General features: G+C 36.4%; 1 protein-coding gene across 1 annotated transcript; it reads left to right on the plus strand.

The window, feature by feature from the left end:
• Positions 1-4,752: 4,752 nt before the first annotated feature.
• Positions 4,753-5,709, plus strand: LOC122739169 (olfactory receptor 6-like). Its single transcript, XM_043981007.1, has one exon. The coding sequence runs from the start codon at positions 4,753-4,755 to the stop codon at positions 5,707-5,709; it is 957 nt and encodes a 318-aa protein (XP_043836942.1).
• The last annotated feature ends 16,297 nt before the right edge of the window (positions 5,710-22,006 follow it).

Here is a 22,006-nt window from a genome sequence, read left to right on the forward strand (position 1 = left end):
GGTTCTACATTTAAGGAAGAAATAAAAACAGTAAAAAGTGCTTAGAACTAGAAGTTTTCAGACCACTAGCTTACTGGGTTAACCTGGGGAAAACCTCATAGCTTCCATGATTTTCCCTATCTTTGGAAGAGGGGATTATATTTTACTAAATATTCTCAGCTTTAAAATTCTATGATCTAGGGGCAGCTAGGTGGCGCAGTGGATAGAGCACCAGCCCTGGACTCAGGAGTACCTGAGTTCAAATCCGGCCTCAGACACTTAACACTTACTAGCTGTGTGACCCTGGGCAAGTCACTTAACCCCAATTGCCTCACACACACAAAAAAATTCTATGATCTAGTAGACCATCTAAGTGTTCATGTGAATAGAGAAGAACACCCTGAAGATCAGGCATATACAGGTATAGTCTCTATGAAGTTGACTGATAAATTGAATTTCTCCATAACTTCTTTAATACATTATAAGCCAACCCTATTATTGTAAGATGATGAAATCTGACTGTAATGTCATTTGGTGAGTCACTCATTTATAACACAATTTATTTGAACATAACTAGATTTTTATGGAAAACTAGGTTGAGTCTTTAAATCTGTTATAAAATGTATATTTTGGCTCTCTGTATCTTAGTTTCCTAACTTGTAAAATCTAAAAAACCCCTTCTAACTTTAAAATTATGTGACCCTATTGCTCTAAATTTTACATTATTGGCTCTAGATCAGTGTTTCTGCCTGTGAAAATCTTTCTGAATCTCAATTTTGCCTCTAGTCATATTAGTTACACCTTTCAGTGGGTAATTTGCAAAATAATTATTTACCTTTTATACCTTTACCCAAGTAATTCCACATAATAATGAACAGAACAGGACCAAGGAAAAACTTGTGAGACTCCACCAAAGACTTAACTGCTGGAAGGATGGAAGGAATGAAGCAAGCAAGGAAAGTGTCTATGTGTGAAACACTGAGCTAAGTGCTATATATATATATATATATATATATATATATATATATATATAATTCCATTTGATTTTCACAATAGTCCTAAGAAGTAGATTTCTAGTTGAGGAAACTGAGGCCTACAAAGAACAAAGGTTAAGTGACTTGCCCAGAGTCACACAGCTAGTAAGTGTCTGAGGCTATATTTGAACTCAGATATCCTTGACTCCAGGCTCAATGGTCTGTCCATTGCAACTCCTACCTACCTCAAGGGTGATACATCAGCATTAACCAATTAGATTCAATAAATATTCACTATATAGTGTGTAGATAGACACCTGTGTTTTATTTAGAGGCCTATATAGCTACTGGGTAAGACACAAAGCTTAGCTTATGGAATCACAGGTTTGGATTTGAAAGGAACTTTAGGCATCATCTAATCCAAACCCTTATTTTACAAAGGAGGAAACTAAGTCATTTGATATTAAGTGCCAGGACTCAGATTTTAAGCCAGGTCCTCTTCTTCCAAATCCAGTACTGTTTCTACTGTGACAAACTACCTTCTTCCTAGTAGGATGAAAGAATGTATACACAATTAACAGAAACTGTGATTTGCTACATGATAAATATGAAAGATATGTAAAGAAAGTGCTATGCAAAGTCCAAGGAGGAAAGGAAGGGAATTAGGGACAGAATTCCTGAGGTGCTTTTTGAGTTATAAGCATATTTTAAGCATTCTCACACTGTGAGTAAACACATTGAAGTAGGAACGTGTAAGGTATAGGTAGAGATTGGTAATTAGTATATTTTAGAGTTTAAAATGCATGAAGGGAGGTACCATGAGATAAGATAAGAAGTCTGGAACCAGGTGTGGAGAGGACAGTCAAAGAAGTTTGAACTTTATTCAGTGGATAATGCAGATCTATTCAGATGTTTTGATCATCAAAATGATTGACTATTTCTATACATAAAGAACCTGGGAGAATATGAGGGATGGATTAGAGATGAAGAGAGAGGAAAACTTGTTAGGAGGCAATTATCACAGTCCAGGTGGGTAGTAATGAGGTTACTAAAACAACTAGACTAGAAAAGTGACAAATTATAGAAATTAAATCAAAAGGACTTAGTAATTACTTTTGAAAAATCAGTTATAGGGAAGGATCAAGATTTGAGTATTATTCAGTCCATTGAGAATCAACTTAATTATGTAATTCAGTTTATACTTTACCATTTCCATTTTGGAAGACTATATCTATTGTTTTGTTTTTATAAAATCAAGATAAATAAAAATCTATTACTTGATGTAACAATCTAGACTGTGCTACCAAAAAGGAAATAAGATTGGTTTGGTTACTATACTTCTCTTCCTACTCTAGTCTATCATCTACTTAACTGTCAAACAGATATGCCTAAAGAACAGGTCTGACACTCCCCTCTCTCCCAACTCAATAAAATCCAGTGGCTTCCTATTGCCTAAAAGATCAAATATATAATCCCATTTGGTTATTAAAGACCTTTGTAACCTGACATCTTTCTATCTTTGCAGTCTTCCTAAACCTTACTTCTCTCTAAATATTCTGCAATCTAGTGTTCCTGGTCTCCTTACTGTTCTGCATAAATGACACTCATTTGTCATTGTATCGAAATTCTTGATTCTGAGCACTTTATTAGTCGTTCCGAACTCCTAAGAATTTTCTCCTTTCTCATTACCAGCTCCTGGCTTCCTTTAAGTCCTACTTAAAATTCCAGCTTCTATAAGAAAAGCCTTTCCCAATTGCCTTTAATGTTAATGACTTTCCTCTAAGATAATTTTTCATTAATCTTATTTATATCTTGTTTGTATTAAATTATTTGCACTTAGTCTCCCTCATTAGATTTCAAGCTTTTGGAAGGTAGGGACTCTCTTTTCTTGCATTTTTTTGTATAGCCAGTACTTATCACCATGTCTGGCACATAACAGGCCCTTAATAAATGATTTTTAGCTTGAATTGAAGAAGCGGAAATGACATTCACAAAAATAGCATTATGAAAAGTATTTGGACCTCAGCACATACATACAAGAGATCTTATACTAAATTGCACACAATTACAAAGGAACTCAGAAAAATAATTTTAAAATATTTTAAAGAGGGAAAGACTTAAAATAATGGAGAGAAATCATACAATTAATACTCCCAAAAAACAACTGAGATAATATTGGTAACTCTTGACCCACATACTTACTTCCTTACCTCTACAAAACATTTATTAGCATGGTAATTGAACATAAAAATATAATATTGAATGAAAATATGACAGGGAAACAGGTAAGGTTTTATTGTTAATTATCTTCAATAATGACCACACAATTGCCCAAGACAAATATAGAATACAAGATCTCTCTGGCTCTCTTTTATATTGATTAAAAAACAAAACAAAACATTAGATTCAGTAAAGCAATGTGAAACCTTAGAGTTTCTCTTTCGAGAAGCTATTTCCCATACATATCTTAAGATCACACAAAAATTATAGACAGAGATAACTTTGTTCTAGAATATTTTGATTATTACCTTCAATGGAGGCCTAAAATATGGGGACATATTAACCAACAGTGTTCATCAAAGTCACAGAGAATATTCTAAGTAAAGTCCCATTAGAAGAAAAATTGTTATAAACAGTGAGGGTCTCCAGTTAACTCCTGTTTGTAGGATTTTATTATACTGTTATAATGTTATGATGCTTATTCTAAAATGTTATTATTCTGATTCCATCAAGGCCTGAAAGTGCTAGCTCTCCTCAATGGAATGCATTGATACTTGAGATTAGTCTAGTAGATACAGCATAATAATGAATATAAATTCAATCATGAAAATCACTTGAATATATACTGTTAGGTTAGTCCATCAATAAACTGGAAGCAATGGAGAAGGACAGTGGTCTGCGCTCACAATTGAAGAGGATGACAGTGTAGCAGGTGGCAAGTAGGGAGAGAACACAGTGCTTTCAGTAATCCCAAACTGTTCCTACCATAGGAAAATGTTCTCTGAATGATTACAATTAAATAGGTGACCTATAGGGCAATTGAAATATGCATAATGAGCCTCAAGCATCTTAACAATAATGACTTCTACACAAGAAACTTCATAGGAGACATCATTTACATCTCTTCTTGCTCTAAATCTATGGTCCTCTCTAAGACAAGGAAAGGGGATGGAAAAACCATATATTGAGTCAGCGTTATGCTGCATGAAATTACAAAGAAGTAGAACTTTTTTAGAAGTTGCAATTGTCTTTTTATTGAGAATATGGATATGCTTAATGACAAGTTCTTTGAATGGATTGGGAGACATGTACTGAGATATTATTATTATTAACTCATTGAGAAAGAGCAATTAAAATGTAATACCTGTGGATGACTTTCTATGTTGCATATAAAAGGGAATTTTTATTTTAGAATCTGACATTTTGGCATATCCTAACAGAGATGAACAAATGCTAGAGGAAAGCAGAGCTGCCTGTCTTCTTCATCCTGATGACTGATTATTGAACTAGATCAACAGATTCAATTCAGATTTCTGCCACATGATTTTACTATAATGGACTCAAAGATTCCTGAGCTTGAACTGTAGACCTGGGTGTAATTTTACCCTCTGATTTTCCTCAAAGATAAATTTGCAGACTGTTAGAATATTGTGGTGGTACCTGGGAACCAAAGGATAACAGAAAGATAGTGTTGGAACTAATAAAGGAATATAAGTTGCCTGAGAGACCACTGCTTGGTCCTTACCATTGTATACTTCACTGTCATTGTAGGTTCCCCTAAAACTTTGGTGTCTTGAACATGTGGCAAGAAAACATCACTAATGTCACTGAGTTCATCCTTGTGGGCTTTCCTTCTGCAATTTGGCTGCAGATCCTGCTCTTTGTCCTATTCCTTGGAACCTACCTATTTGTATTGATGGAGAATCTGGTCATTATCTTCACTGTCTGGACCAATGGTTCTCTCCACAAGCCCATGTACTACTTTCTGAGTAGCATGTCCTTCTTGGAGATATGGTACATTTCTGTCACTGTCCCGAAGATGCTGGCTGGCTTTCTTCTTCACCCTAATACTATTTCATTCTTGAGCTGCATGACTCAACTCTACTTCTTCCTTTCACTTGCCTGCACAGAGTGTGTGCTTCTGGCTGCCATGGCATATGACCGTTATGTGGCAATCTGCCAACCACTCCACTACCCAGTTATCATGACCATAGAGCTCTGTATCCAGCTGACAGCTGCCTCCTGGGTATGTGGCTTCTCCATTGGGATAGTCAAGGTCTTTTACATCTCACGTGTTATCTTCTGTGGCAACAATGTGTTAAACCACTTTTTTTGTGATGTTTCTCCCATCCTGAAATTGGCCTGCAAGAACATTTCCATGGCTGAGATGGTGGACTTTGCTTTAGCCATTGTGATCCTTGTATTCCCTTTCTCAGCCACTGTTCTCTCCTATGGTTTCATTATCTCCACTGTCCTACACATCCCCTCAGCTGCTGGACAGCGGAAGGCCTTCTCTACTTGTGCTTCCCACCTAACTGTGGTAATAATCTTCTACATGGCTGCAATCTTCATGTATGTTCGACCTCGGGCTATTGCCTCATTCAACTCCAACAAACTGATCTCAGCCATATATGCAGTCTTCACACCCATGTTGAATCCTATTATCTACTGCCTGAGGAACCAAGAAGTCAAGGATGCCATCAGAAAGACCCTGAGCAGTGGCTGGGTACTATTCTTAAGAGATTCCTCCCTTTGAAAAACCCCTCTCATTTCTATTCAGGGACCCAAAAACCATTTCCAAGAAAGGAAAGGGCTACTAAAAAAGTACTGAAAGTCCAGAGGTGCCAGATTAATTTCATGATACAAAGTAAATTCAGAGAGAGAGAGAAGGTGAGAGACAGAGACTGAGAGACAGGGTAAGATAGAGACAGAGACTGAGAGACAGGGTAAGATAGAGACAGAGAGAGAAGGGGCAGAAACAGAGACAAAGATAAGGGGAGGGAAAGAGAGACATTAACACCTATGCAACAAAATTATTTGTAATAGCTTAAAAAAATAGGTGTTCAATTTAACCCCTCTTTATATGAGAAAAATGTGGGCCTGATGCCCAAATGCTGGATATTGAAGAGAAAGAGATTTATGTATACATTTCTCAAGAAAAATTTAAAATAAGTTCTTAGGAATGATTTTTCCAGAAATTCCTTTTTTAAACATTCACTATAAAGAATTTGAATTTGCATAAGCCATGTAAGAATGAGTAAGCATTAGAAAAGAATTAACACAGCCATATTTTTAAAAAGCCAATAGAAACCATGATTATTTTTAAAGAAATACAGGCAAACCTTTCAACAAAATAATATTGCCTTTATGATAAAATAATTTTTTAAAAGTATAGTTATGAAAAGTCCATTTAAAATTATGATCAAAACTATATCTCTGAAACCAAACTAACATTATTTTCAATGAAGAAACATAGAAAAAAGAAAACTAAATAGATAGTCATTATTCATCATTGGGCTAGGCTAGTTTCCTAAAAATTGCAATGCCACCTAAATTAATCTATACACTTACTGTTAGAATTATCAGATAACTGATGGAGATAATTTATGGAATTTCATTTAATAATAATAACAATATTCATTATGCTCTCTGGAGGTCAAAGGTAGAAGGAAAGGTCCCATATATATCAAGATATTCTTAAAAGTTCTTTCTGTGGTAGTTAAAAAAACAAAACAAAAGTAGTAGGTGCTCATAATTTGATGAATGGCTGATTGAATTGTGGTTTGCAAATCTAACGGAATTTTATTATACCTTAAGAAAAAATGAATATGAGAAATTAAAAGAAACATGAAGAGAGCTGATTGAATCAGTGCAGAATAAAGTAGAAACCAGAAAAAATGTATAACATTATCTTAATAATACAAATTAAAAGAGCATTTAAACTAATTCAAACTAATTGCCATGACAAGATGATAGCATATCCTTCCTCCTTCCACTTTGTGAAATAGTAGGATGATTATAATTAGGGAACGTTGTCTATATGAATAGATAAGTTAGTTTTGTTGATATTGTCAAAAAAATTTATCTGTTACCAATAAAAAAGTTTTCAATGGAATTTAGGAGGGAGGGTGATATTGTAAAATAAGTAGTATAAAAAAGCATGAAAAAAATCATTAAAACTTTAAAAAATACAATTATTGATATTATCATTCAGCATTTTGAGGGCTTTTGTATATATGACACAGGAATTCCCAGAAAGGTTTTTCCCTAGTTTTTCCCCTCCCAAAGAAGGGATAGATCCCAAAATTTATAGAAGAAATAATAAATTCAAATAAATACAACTACATGAAAGCTAGTAGTTCAGTTACTTCTCAGTTCTCCTGAATTCTCATTCTTATCTTCATACTTTTATGACTGCTTTTCTTTTTTTCTTTTTTAAATAATAAAGTATTTTATTATTTTCCAGTTACATGTAAAGATAGTTTTCAACATTTGTTTTCATAAGGTTTTTAGTTCCAAATTTCTCTCCCTTCCCCCCCTTCCTTCCCTGCTCTGGAAGACAAAAAGCAATCTGATAAACGTTATATATGTGCAATCACATTAAACATGTTATATCCAACTCTTTGTGATCTCATTTAGGGGTTTTCTTGACAAAAAATACTAAAGTGGTTTACCATTTTCTTCTCCAGCTTACTTTACAGATGAAGAAGCTGAGGCAAACAAGGTTAAGTGACTTCAGGATCACATAGCTAATAAGTGTCTGAGGCCAGATTTTGAACTCATGAATATGAGTCTTCCTGACTCCAGGCCCAGCACTCTATCTACTATACCACCTAGCTACATGTGACAATTAAAAATATGAGACATGGTTTATGGGTAATTTAATCATTTCATTAATAAGGCCAACAGGTTATTAATAAAAGGATCATCAATGGTCATCTCTCTCAGACCAAAGATTCCATGGTGGTGGGACACAGTGTTTGTATACCCTTGAAACAGTAGGTACTCAATGGGCCATGAATTGACCCTCTACACAGAGAGATTATTTCCAGTCTTTGGCTATCAATTCAAACAATGTTCTCCTCTTCAACCCCGCCTCCTTCCCCCCAGTGACCTCTTCCCTGGACTGAGAAACCTTCAATTATCTAGATAAATTGATCTGTCTCCACCCAAGATTCCTTATAGGCTTGGGTTAAGCCTGACCAAGATAAAGATATTCAGTGTAATCTAGTTTCAAGGAGAACTGAACCTTGGAGGAAGGGGAGGGAAGGACTAAGAAAGAAGAGAAGAACACTGAATTCCCCTCCCCCCATGAAGGTATCCCCATATCCCATACGTTAGCACTTGATTATTCTCAATTTAGCCCCATGTGCAGATAATGTATTTAATTTTAATCCCATGGATTTTTACCACTATACCAAACTGTTTTAATCAGTCTCAGTTCCTTAACAGATATTGTAACACAGACTAATAATCCTAAATTGATCATTACAGTCAAAAGTCTTTTTAATACTGACATCTGTCTATCAATAAGCACATATTAAATACTTACTAAGTGCCACAAAATGTGATAAACCTTAGGGACACAAAGAAAGGCCAAAATAAATTCTTGCCCTCAAGGAATTTATATTCTAAAAGAAGACATTCTACTGGCAAGGTACTGAGAAGATATATACTGGGTAGAAAGCAGTAATCTAAATGGGAAAGACACTAGTAACTTATAGGACTGAGGAAGGCCTTTTGGGAAAAATAGGATTTAAGTTAAGTCAAAAGAATACAGAGAAACTAAGGATGTAGAGCATCATAGGCTAACTGGTGCAAGAGTATATAGGTAAGCCCCAAATCATTAAGAGGAATTAAATTATTTTGGTACATGTCATGTGTGAGGAACAGCAAGTAGTCCTGTGTGGCTGGATCAGAATTGGTGGAAAGGATTAAAGTGTGAGATAGAAGAGGCAGGAAAGAACAAAGTTATGAAGATTTTTAAATGCCTAGCAAAAGAGTTTATATTTGATGGTAGAGACAAGAGGAAGCCACTGGTGCTTCTTGAGCAGATATGTGACATGGTCAAACCAATGGTCCAGAAATATGACCATAGAACCTGAATGAAGATGGATTGGAGTGGGGAGAGACTTGAGACAGGAAGACCAGGTAGAAGGCTGTGGGGACCAATTTTTAATTGGGGAGTGTTAGCTAAGCAGCTCGCCGCAATATTGGGGCAAGGAAGGAGACCGGCAGCCTCCCTCAAAACAGAGCAGGATTTATTTTAACAAGAAGGAACTTAAACAAAAAACACAAACAGGATCAGTAGGATCAAGGGAAAGGAAATAAAATGGGGAAAGGGAAATTATACAACCTGAAAAAACACCACTGCCCAGGAATCAGCTGAGAATACACAGCAGCACCAAATGCTGGGAAAAAAGCTTCCTTCCTCCCAGCACATTCCAGACAGCCCCCAGCCAATTGGCTGACCACTCTGACAGTCACATGACTGCCCTCACTGTGCTTCCAATCATTATAATTTTGCCAGGCCCATGTAGGCGTCTGTGAGTGGTGATGATGCAAGGTGCCAGCGCCATGGCAACGGCTACAACCAGTGGGTGGAGCACCATGTGGTTTGTGGAGCCCCAGGCCAGTGCACACTGAGGTTTTTTTAAAAATTCTAGCCAAAAGATGGGGTCATAAAAACCTCAAATAACAATTAATTCTTCACAAGGCACTTGCAATTGTCTAAAGAAGAGGTAATGAATGCCTCAACTAGGATGATGTTGTTGTGAGTGGAGAGAAGAGGCATTGTCTGTTTGATGATCTATGACAACAAACTATAAAGTAACACTCTTACAAGAATCAAAATTGAAGGTGACCCAAAGGGTAATGGAAAGCTATATGGTGGGTGTAAGTAGGCTGTTGCATACTACCAGTCATGACTTCTACAATTGGGCTATTCAACAATCAATGAATGACCATTTGGTGGTGACTCCAGGCATTGCGTTCAACTTTGGGAAAAAAATTAAACTTAAATGGTCCCTTGTACTCAAGGAGCTTACACAACCTCTAACTACTTTTCCAGCCTATTTCAATTTAGTCCCTTTTCCACACTTTATATTCCAGCCAAATTAATCTGTTAGCTTGATATTCTTCATGGCATTGAGGAAGTTAGGTAGAGGGAGTGATTGGGGAGAGGGGAATGCATCATGTTTTGAACATGTTGAGTTTAAGATGCCTAGGGACATATATTTAGAAATTTCCTGATACCACGAAAAGAAAAATCTAGCAGCTTCTTTTACACTTGGATTCATACTGGCATGTTTTTATGCTCGATACCTATGCCAAAGACATTGTCCATGTGATAGCCATTTGCAGAGTAAACATATGCAGGCTCACACTGACAATGGGTTGACTGGAAAATGGGAAAGGAGCCCTTGAAACCTGAGGATATCTTCTTTTCTTTAAAAAAAATAACAAACATGGGGGCAGCTAGGTGGCACAGTGGATAGAGCACTGGCCCTGGAGTCAGAAGGACCTGAGTTTAAATCCAGCCTCAGACACTTAACACTTACTAGCTGTGTGACCCTGGGCAAGTCACTTAACCCCAATTGCCTCACCAAAAAAAAAAAAAAAACCCACAAATAAATAAATAAATAAATAACAGACTTCCCAATAAAACTGGCTGGCTACTTGGATTACCTTGATCTGTTTGAAAAGAAAGCTAAAAGTTGATGGTTTGATATGGGTTAAGAAAAATATGGGTGAGTAAAAATAAGGGTGGGAGAGATCTTTTCTATTTCAAAAAATTTTATGTTGATTTTGGTTTTATTTTTTTCAAAAAGAATACATATGTGGAGAGCATATATTCAGATACCATAAATGGACAGAGAGTCTATATGAAAGCCATGCATATAGGAAACAGATGTGGCCAGGGAGCATAAATAAAGGAAAATGTGTTTAGGAGTAGCTAGGTGGCACAATGGATAGAATGCTATGCCTGGAGTTAGGAAGACCTGAATTCAAGTTCAGCCTCAGACACTTATTAGCTGGATGACATTGGACAAGACACTTAACCTCTATTTGCCTCAGTTTCCTCATCCAGAAAATGGGGATAATAACAGTACCTCCTTCCTATGGTTGTTGTAAGGATCAAATGAAATAATATTTAAAAAGAGCTTAGCACAGTGCCTAGCACATAGGAGATACCTATAAATGCTAGTTAATAATAATACAATTATTATTAATAATAATAATAATTACATGTAGAGACCTTATACAGGCAGAGTGAAAGGGTCATAGGGTCAACTCATACCTCCAGAGCTGCAGAACTACTACTGCCCCCTGGTGCTGTTATTAGGCAATCTGTTTTCTCCCCTGAGCCCCTGCTATGAGCTTCTGTTTTATTTGCTTGTTGTATTCTGCAGAGCAGCTCTGCTCTCTGTTGGACATCTTCCCTGAGTTGCTCTCTGTTGAGAGTGTTTCCTATTGCTCTCTAATAAACTCTAATTGTTTATCTGAATTATAGTCCAAAATTCCTATTGAAAATATTAAAATTCTTCAGTCACCAGCCTTGGTCCCTGTTGAATCATTGCAGAAACTCCACTTACCAAAATTACAAATATTAAGCTGGAGGGGAGAATATTTCTTTTTGTCTCTCATATTGCCCCAGTTATCATGGAAATCAACATAAAAACAATAATGAAAAGGCTCAGGTAAAGCTAGTGAGACTGGCAAAGTTTGTCCTCCTTTCTGCTAGCAACCAAAGTCACTATTGCTGTAATGACTACAAAGGATACTTTTCCCCCAATATACAATATTTGAACCAAAGTCTAAGAAGATCCAGAAGCGAATGGACCACAGGCTATGCAGATCTCTCTCTTCCTTCAAGGCATAATTCAAGCAGCACCTTCCTTGTGAATGTCCCCCTGGTCTTCCCAACTGCTAGTGCCATCCCTTTCAAACTACATTAATTATGTGAAATAGTTTTTTTATTTTATTTGTATACATTCTCTATAAACTTTGATATGCACTTATCTCCCCAGTAGAATGTATGGAATTATTTCATTCATTGAATCTGTACCCAACTCAACGACCAATATACATGGTAGGCATTTAAACATTTGTGAGGATGATGAAGAACCCAGGGTGAAAGGCATAAAAAGAGTCTGTTTCAGAGATACTCAACCGCTAGCAACAGAACTAGTCAGGGGCACTTGGCCAGGAAACATGTCCCATGGGATCCTTTAAACTCATGGACTCTAGGAAAGTAGATTCATGATGATATCATCTCAGCCAAGGAGACACAGATCCAGGGGAGGGGACATGTGATGAATAGTGGAGCCAGTTCCCCCAAGAATAGGCAGATGTCCTTCTTTCTCTCAAAGGACAATGAGGACCGAGTATTAAATGCTCCCTGTGGGCTCCTCAATTATTTCTTTTACTTCTCCTTTCCCTCTTTTTGGTCTTTCTCCTGAACATTAGCAATTTCTAAGCTCCTGGCCTCAAGAACCTCTGGTTGATTCCCTCTGATTGATGAGAGCAACTGCTTCAGAGAAAATTGAAGGAGAGAAGGTATTTCTTTTCCTTCTTCATAGACAGCAGCAGGAGAAAGGTGACAACACGTTCCCTTAACATTCTTCCTGGGGTAGGGAAATGCCTAGGATCCAAAACTTCCTTTTCATATTCACTATATTCACCAAAGAAGAAAAGCATTATTATAAAGATGGATGAACTTCAAACCATCTGACCCCCAAAGTCCCACCCCATGGTCAGCATTGGTAGAAAAGAATCTTCCCCTTAAAAGTTTCTGTTTGGTCAGCTCAGACAAAGCACTCAGTGTGGTTGGGGGATATCTTCTGTTCCCATTGGAGGTAAGTAATGCTCACAGAGCTATGTACTATTTCCTGGCAAGCTGTATAGAACTTAACCTGGACATGTGTTCGGTGGTGGGGATGATAATGGAGGCCTCAGGAAAAAGTAAGAGGAAAAGGAAACTATGGACCCAAAAGGTTTGGGATTTTTGCTGTTATTATTATTATTTTTTGGTGAAATCTAAGTTAAGAAAATGACCGATACCATAAGTGCCTTATAAAGAAGTATCCACTTTCTTAAGGAACTCCTGTACTCCCCATTACATACCTTCCCTACAAGATATACCTAGAAATTAGGAGAAAACCACAGGCTGTTATAAGACATGAATTGGATCCTCATCACCCAAGGGATCACAGTCTGCAATGGTAAAAGACTAGATCTTTTTGCTGCCTAGGTCTGATTTTCCTGTTCTTCGTTCTTCCTACTGTAGTCAACCACATTATAGTGGTTGATATTTCACCCAAACCCAGTTTAGCCCAACCCAGCTCATCACATCTCATCAAAAAACCTTACAGGACTACTAAAGGATCTTTGTGACTTGCAAGTATTTTCCCCTTGTATAACTTCTATGCCATGCCTGTGTTCATTGAAGCCCCTCAAGTTTCTGCTGGCTCCCGGTTAGGCAGCTTGTAGTCTTTTCCAGTGACCAGAAAAAAGTCTAAGAGCCTTCAAAAATATGTTAATCTTGTATGCTACATATACTTCAATAATTCAGATCACTGTGGACACAATAGTGGAAACTATTGTTACCTTGCAATAAGCAAGCTGTTCTAGTCCAATGAACTGTCCAAATCTCCCTAGAAAATAAATGGAGTAACACATTAGAGGCAGCCTCTTCCCTTTCTCTTTCTCAGGCCTTTTGCTAAGAATTGCTTCTCTCACAGGCCTCTGTGTTTGACTTCTACCTCTACTTGATATTCTCCTCAGACTCCATGTCTTGTTTTCTTTTAACGCTTTTGAGATACAACATGGGACAGTTGATAGAATTGTGGACTTGGAGTCAGGAAGAGGTGCTGAAATTCCATTTCTAATATTTTATTTCCATATGACCATGGAAATAATAGTATCATAGATCTACAGTTAGAAAGGGCCTCAGGGATTATCAAGTTCAATTCCCTGATTTTACATTCAGAAAACTGAGTCCTAGAGAGGTTATGTGACTTGCCCAGGCTTAGATGACTAATAAGTATCTGGGGCAGGATGTAAATTAGTTTCCCAGACAATTATAGAGGGAAAATACCCTTTCTTATCAGAGTGTTTTGTTTGACTGAACTATCCTTCATTCTTCTGCAGTCTAAATTGCAAAACTTTAATGAATAATAATAAATAATAAAAATAATAAAACTTGAATTAGTCACTTCCATGCTGCTTAGGCTTAATACTCAAAACCTTACTGCACACAGCTTTCTTTGACTTCATAGGACTCTACAAATACTATACCTAATATGGAACCAGGAACTTTCCAGATCACCTTTCCTTTAGAGACAAACTATATTTCACCGGTCCATTTAAATACCATAGAATGCTGTTGATTTGCTGTGTATTCAAAGTTGTCTTGAAAAAGCTATCCAAGCTAAATTTGAACCCTAGGAAACTAAAGCTGCTACCAGTGATCAGTCTTCCTTAGTACACTAATAAATGTATTTTCCTTTCAGTTTGACTACTCACATCATTTGACCTCAAGTCATGCACATCTGGAAGAGGTTTCCCAAGGAACCCAGGCTAAGAAATTTCCAAGCCCCAGGTCTTTAGCCACTTTACCCTCTAGCTACCACTTAACAAGTCATGTGATCTTTCTGAATTTAAGATAATTAACTCTCCCATACTATAAATTATGAGGACATATATCTATGAGGGCATTCCTAAGTTGTGGAGTTTCTACAACAAGAAAATCACATGCCTTTGTCTTCTGTTTTTTATAAGATTACATGAAGAAATCATAATTGGGTCCAAAATTGTTGCTGGTGTTTTTCAGAGCAGGGCAGAGACTAAAATTGAATGTCAGAGAAATCCTGATCCAGTCCCCCCAAAACCACTTCTCCAGTTACCTCCCTGCTTCAAATGCTTTCAGTTAGCTTTGTCATGGAGGATATCAAAAACCCATATCAGAAGTCCATTTCTTGTGTGCAGAAATGGCCAATCTGCTTCACTGCTCCTTCTAAACATTATTCTTCCCATCTAGCAGTGGGAATGGTGGTTATGGAATGTAAATACTATTTCCCAATAACCCCTTTCTTCTAGAATTTACTGTGTTCCCTGTCCAAGGATGACAATCACGAGTTTGGGTATGTGTCACCTTGATAATTTCTTTCCTAGTCCAATAGACCTCTCAATTCCTATGCCATTTAATAACCTATGTACCAAATAAGTAAAACTCCAAACCAGAGAGAGATTAGCCCATCTAATGACGCAGTAATAGATATATAACTGCATGAAATAATAGTAATAGAGGAACTGTTAAAAATGGGGGGGAAAGCATAAAATGCTGGTTTCAAATACAGCAGTAACATATAGGCAGTAATCCCACTAGAATTCCTTTATTTTCTTCTCACTTTTCTCACTTACATTTCTCATGCACACTTCTTTATTCTGAGGTATCTAGTCCCATATTTCATACAGATGTAGTATCCTCTTCTCTCTCCCTTTTCACCTGATGAATTTAAAGTGGAAGTGAAATCCTACTTCCTACATGAAACGTTTTTCTCTGATCCCTACTCCCCTTCCAGTAACAGCCATCCCCTAAACCCTAACATTTCACATTCATAAATCATGTAATCCTAAATCAATAGGCTTTAGAGCTGGCAGGAACTTTGGATCATTTGTTCTAATCCCCTTATGTTACCGATGAGAAGTGTGAGGAGCAAAAGTTAAATGATCTCTCAATTTTACAGACTGTGAGCAGCATAGCAGAAATGTAAAAGCAAATACTCTGCATCTAAATCCAGGGTTCTATCCACTAACCCAGGACATCTTAAACTTTTCCCACTTGTGACTCATTTTTGCCTGAGAAATTTTTATTTGACTGTGTGTATATAAGTCTATAAAATAGGTATACAAATCAAACATTTACTGCCAATTTTTTTGTGATCCCCACATTCAGTTACATAACCCCATATGGGATCATGACCCAGTTTAAGAAGCTTTGCACTAAACTACAACTCTGTCTCTTACTTTTCTCCCTACCACTCAAATGTACTCAACATGTACTCTTTTGTTTTTGTTTTTCAATTATGTCCCACTCTTCATGACCCCATTTAGGGTTTTCTTGGCAGATACTAGAGTAGTTTGTCATTTCCTTTTTCAGCTCATTTTACAGATGCAAAACTGAGGCAAACAGGGTTAAGTGTATGAGGCCAGATTTGAACTCAGGAAGACAAGTCCCTGACTCCAGGCCCAGCACTCTATCCACTGAGCCACCTGGTTGTCCAAGATGTGATATGCATTACAGTTATTTGTGTTTATATCTTATTTTCCTAGTAGCCTAATAAGCTTCAGTAGGACATAACCATTTCTTATCTAACATTGTCTCTCCCCTAACACTAAACACAATGCTAGGTACATAGTAAAAGCTTAATCAGTGTTTTTAATTTACTGATTAGTTATAAGAATAATTTTTACATAAATGGATATAAAATGTTTATTCACCGACTTGTACAAATGAAAATGAATCTTTAAACATGAGTGAACTTAATGAGATCTGAGGTACCTAGATGGCACAGTGGATAGCTCACTGGGTCTGGAGTCAAGAAAACCTGAATTCAAATCCAGCCTCAGAAATTTACTAGCTGAGTGGCCCTGGGGTAAGTCATTTAACCTCTGTTTGCTTTCATCCTCTGGAGAAGGAAATGGCAAATCACTCCAATGTCTTTGCCAAGAAAACCCCATGGACAGTATGGTCCATGAAGTCATGAAGAGTTAGACACAACTGAAGAATAAAAATGAAATTAAAAAAAATCTTTGCCAAGATTATATGATACCATAGTTATCTTGTATAATGCTAGAATAATAATAGACTTTACAGGTTGGAGGTTAAGGAGGCAGATCTCAGAGATTGTCTAGTGCATCTAATGCTGTTTTGAGATAAGGAAACTGAGTCACAGAGAAATTATTGCCCTGTTTCCACGCAATTTATACAGCTCCTAATTTGAATCCAGGTCTGCTAATTTCTAAAACACAACTTTTTTTCCCATCGTGCAGCCTTTGAAAAGAAATATTTCCTAAAATAATCTTGTTAAAAGAATTAACAGTAGATGAATCATTTTTAATCAATGATTTCTGAGACTGACTTCAGAGCATACAAGCACTTGATGGACTTATAACTACCAGAAGATCCATTTTCCACATAAGTTTGAAATAAAACCTATCTTTCTAGCTTCCTTAGATGTTACTCTTCCTCCTGCACACTGCTATCCAGTCAAATTGGCCTTTTCTTTGTTCCTCATTAACAACACTCTGTCTCCTGTTACCATGACTTGGTACTGGTTGTCCCCCACGTCCCCCCTCTGAAACTGTTTCATATCCCTTTCTTCCTTTAATAAATTAATCAAATGTTACCTTCTTAGCTGATGGTGGATTCCTTCTCAAACTAAATGTTAGCTAACTACTTTGATTTGATTTATTCTCTATACACATAGACAAAGGAAAAGAAGGAGTCCTGAACTGGGAGTTCTATTCCCACTAACTACCAATATGACCCTGGAAAAACCAATCAACCTCCTTGGGTCTCAGTTTTCTCATTTATGGAGTGATGAGATTATACTGAATAGTCCATCTCTGAAAGTTCTGTGATCCTATAGACTGCATAAGTGCTTGAGCTTGTGTAAAGGTGAGAGATACAGAGATATGAGATATAAAATTGCCCTGACTAGTGCAATTTCCCAATATCATTTTGAGTACAGTACAACCAAACAGGAGCATGGAATAATAAATAGAGATTTGACATTAAAGTCAGAAAGACTTGAGTTAAAGGATCACCTCTTTACATATAGTGGATATGTAACCTTAGGAGGTTCCTTTAACCTCTTAGTGTCCAGGGCAACTCCCTATGATAATCAATTGAACAATAGTTGCTGCTCTGTATTTGTAGAAGGAGCTTCCTCATTAGGAGTTCTTAAATAAATGAAATTTTTGTTCAGGGAAAACAAACAACAAAAAAAAAACCTCACTGTAAATTTTTTAAAAATAATTAATGAATAATCATTAAGCACTTATTATGTGCCAGGTACACACACACACACACACACACACACACACACACACACACACACTCCATTGTAATGGCATTTGGTCAGTCCCTTACTTATAACCTAATTCCAATGGAAATAACTGTCTACTTGTAAGATACTTTCACCTGATATCATATTTCACATAAGTAATTAATGATGCCCGGGAAGGTGTGATTACACATATGGTAAGAACTGAAAGGAAAAATAGTTTGAAAGTCAAATGAGATTTGGAACTTTTACTTTCATTCCTTTTGTTCAATCTTCCCAATTTGTAAAATGAAGGAGGTGAACTAGATGATCTCTAAGGTTCCTTCTATAACTAAAATTCTATGAATTTATCTCTCTTTTCTTTTAAGGTCATGGTTTCTGCCTGTCCAAAGCTTTCCCAAATCTTGATTCTTTCATCTCTTCTATCAACAAACAAGTTTCAATCCATTTTCATAATCCTCCAAGTGGGAAACTCCTACTCAGATACTTCATTATGACATTTAGGTAATCTTGTGTATTCAAAAACTATTTTAGTGGATAACTAGCTCCTACAAGTCCTACAATACTGAAAAGACTTTAAGTTTGTGGAAATAATTTGTATTTGTTGTCCAAAGACTGGCCTAGCTAAGTGCAGAAAAGGTCATTTATAGCATTTTGACCCCAAAGTAATTAAGAATAATATAGAAACTAAATCTAAAATGTAAAACATAAATATGAATATAGTATAAAGTTAAATTACATATGTATTAATTACATATGTGATTATAAAAATAGAACATAATAAATATAAATATAGAAAGAAATTTTTGTTTAGTGCCCTGCAGCTTTTTCAGTAATGCTATATATAACAATGGTAGAAAAGTGAACAGAGCATGCTGAGAATTAGGTTCTTTTAAATTTTTTACAGATTCATTCATTCATTCATTCATTCATTAGTTTGTTTTTAATAGTTTGTCTAATTACTAATTAAGTAAAATCCTACTAGTAGCACTACAGTATACTCATATAAAAATTCTCAATATAAATGCAACCAAAAGTTATAAAGACATTAAAGATAATAGAAAGAATTATGTCTCATAGGTTTTCCTAAAAAGACAAATAAAGGTATTATCAGACTTGGATTCATCATACAACTAATTGCACAAAGAAGCAAAAGTGACTTGTGTGAAGTTTACAAGACAATGACTTCTGTAAAAGATGAATAAATAGGGAAATTCTATAAAGAACTTAACATGATTCTTTAAACCAAGTAAACATATATCTTGATATCTCATCATTTAAATCTATGAAAAGGATGAACAATAATATGCTAGAAAATATAGCTTTAAGTATACAGAATCATGAATACTTCAAGAAGATTGGTTGTATATGTTGAAGTTGGGGAATATGAAAAATAAATGGCAAAATGAAATTGACTATCTCTTAATATAAGGAGAACTGCTGGTTACAGCCAAGGGGCATGTTAAAATTTGCACTAATTTGATCAAAGCTTAAGTCAATACCAAATTAAAAATGATAAAATGTGAAAAAGATACTGTGTGCAATGACAATTTCAACTATTTAAATAAACCATCAGCTATGAAATAATTGAGAAATGAATAAAATTAACTGGCTACCATTTCTTAGAGAAGTTGAAACAAAGTAAAAAAAAATCAATGGAAAGAAGAGTCCCAATAGGCCCAGAAACTACATCAGCCAACAAAATCTTTATTTATTGGGGAAGAAAAGTCACTTGGAAGCAAAAGGCACTATCAGTTTTTAGTACAAATTCATTTTCAAAACTTAGTGGAGGAGCATGGCAGAAGTTTATGGGAAGTATCATTTCACAAAACAACTAGTCAAAATATATGGGTAAATTACCCTTGAGATTGAGTTAGTTTATCAGTACATATACTTTAGCCACTAAACTCCTAGGAGCATTGGACTGTATCTAGAATGGAACAAAAGACAAGTAGAGTGGATTACATTTGGGAAACTGCACAATAATTTCATGATCCCAAGCTGATTATTATCACAAAGGCCAATTTTTTAAAATAATAATATTTTCCTGATAAAAACGACATCACTCCAAATCAAGGAATGCCACAACTCCAGAAGAATGACTCTTGTAAGTGACATAAAGGGTTATGAAAATACAAATGGTGGATATAAGTAACCTGCAGCATATTACTAACAGTGGTGTTCACAAGATATGGTATGAGAGACATTACCAGAGATATATGTAAATAGAGTTGGAGCTTAGCCACAATAATATTGAACAATTAATTCTAATTTGAGTTTGACCATCCAACCAATTCTGAATACATCTGATGACATTTTCATCTAATCCATATCTTTCTATTTTTTCCCACAGGAATAGAGTGATGTATTAATCAAATGCTTTCTTAAAATTTAGGTAAATTTCATCCATATCATTCCTCTTAGTATTTAGTAATATTATCAGAAAAGGAAATTAAGTTAATATGACCTGACCTGTTTTCAAAGAATCTATGCCGGCTCTTGGTAATCACAACTTTCCTTTCTGGATGTTTATTTATTTATTTGTTTGTTTGTATTGGCCAACTATTTCTTTGCCCTCTGGATTATTGCATTCCAAGCCCTCCAAACCTTTAATGTAGAGCCTGCTAGATACTGGGTTATCCTGACTGTGGCTCCACAATACTTGCATGGTTTCTTTCTGGCAGCTTGCAATATTTTCTCCTTCACCTGGGAGCTCTGGAATTTGGCTATAATATTCCTCAAAGTTTTCATTTTGGGATCTCTTTTAGGAGGTGATCAGTGGGTTCTTTCAATTTCTATTTTACCTTTTGCTTCTAGAATATCAGGACATTTTCCATGACAATTTCTTGGAAGATGATGTATAGGCTCTTTTTTTGATCATTGCTTTCAAGTAGTCCAATTATTTTCAAATTATCTCTCCTGGATCTATTTTCCAGGTCAGTTGTTTTTCTAGTGAGATATTTCACATTGCCTTCTATTTTTTCATTCTTTAGGTTTTGCTTTATTGTGCCTTGATTTCCCATAAAGTCATTAGCTTCCATTTGATCAATCTTAATTTTAAGGAATTATTTTCTTCAGAGAGCTTTTGTATCTCCTTTTCCATTTGGTTAATTTGGCTTTCAAGGTGTTGATTTTTTTTTCATGATTTTCCTTTGTCACTTTCATTTCTCTTTCCATTTTTCCCCTCTATCTCTCTTACTTTATTTTAAAAGTCCTCTTTGAGTACTTCTATGGCTTGAGACCAATTCATATTTTTCTTGGAAGCTTTGGATGTAGGAGCTTTGACTTTGTTGACTTTTTCTGAGGGTGTATTTTGATCTTCCTTGTTACAATAGAAACTTTCTAGGGTCAGCATTTTTTTCTGTTTGCTCATTTTTCCAGTCTATTTCTTGTCTTTTATCTCCTTCTTAATGTGGGGCACTGCTTCCTGGGCATACTGTCTCAAGCTTCAAGGGATCCAAGGTGGTATGATTTAAGAAGAGGCATGTTCACCACTCCCCTGGCCTGTGCTCTGTTGTGCAAGCAACCACAGGCCTGCTTGCCCTGTAACCCTGAAGAGAATCCTGTTACACTGTGTCTGCAAGCTCTAGTGTGCCTGAACCCCTCCTCCACCTAGACCACCACCAAAAACAGCTTCCCAGATCTGAGCACAGGCTAAACAACAGAGTCCTGTCCCAGCAAAGAGATTCCTGTAATCTCCCCCTGGCGAACCGCTCAACCCCCTCACCATCTGTGGGCTGAGTTCCAGAAGCAGCTGCTGCTGCAGCCAATTCAGAAGCTCCCAAGGACTGATTCTCTGGTGCTGAGACTGGGGCTGGGTCTTTGCCAGCATGGCCTGTACAGGTTTGTGCTCCATTCTCACCACAGTACAACAGACTTTCCTGCTGACTTTCTAAGCTGTCTTTGACTGGAAAATGATCTCACCCTTTCCTTTTGTGGGTTCTGCTTCTCCAGGAATTGTCTTATGGCATTATTTGAAGG

The sequence above is a fragment of the Dromiciops gliroides genome, chromosome 2 (genome assembly GCF_019393635.1).
Source record: "Dromiciops gliroides isolate mDroGli1 chromosome 2, mDroGli1.pri, whole genome shotgun sequence".
Lineage (NCBI taxonomy): Eukaryota > Metazoa > Chordata > Mammalia > Microbiotheria > Microbiotheriidae > Dromiciops > Dromiciops gliroides.

What these genes read in the sequence shown, in the direction of transcription:
- LOC122739169 (XM_043981007.1), top strand. Translation starts at nt 4,753, where the DNA reads ATGTGGCAAGAAAACATCACTAATGTCACTGAGTTCATCCTTGTGGGC.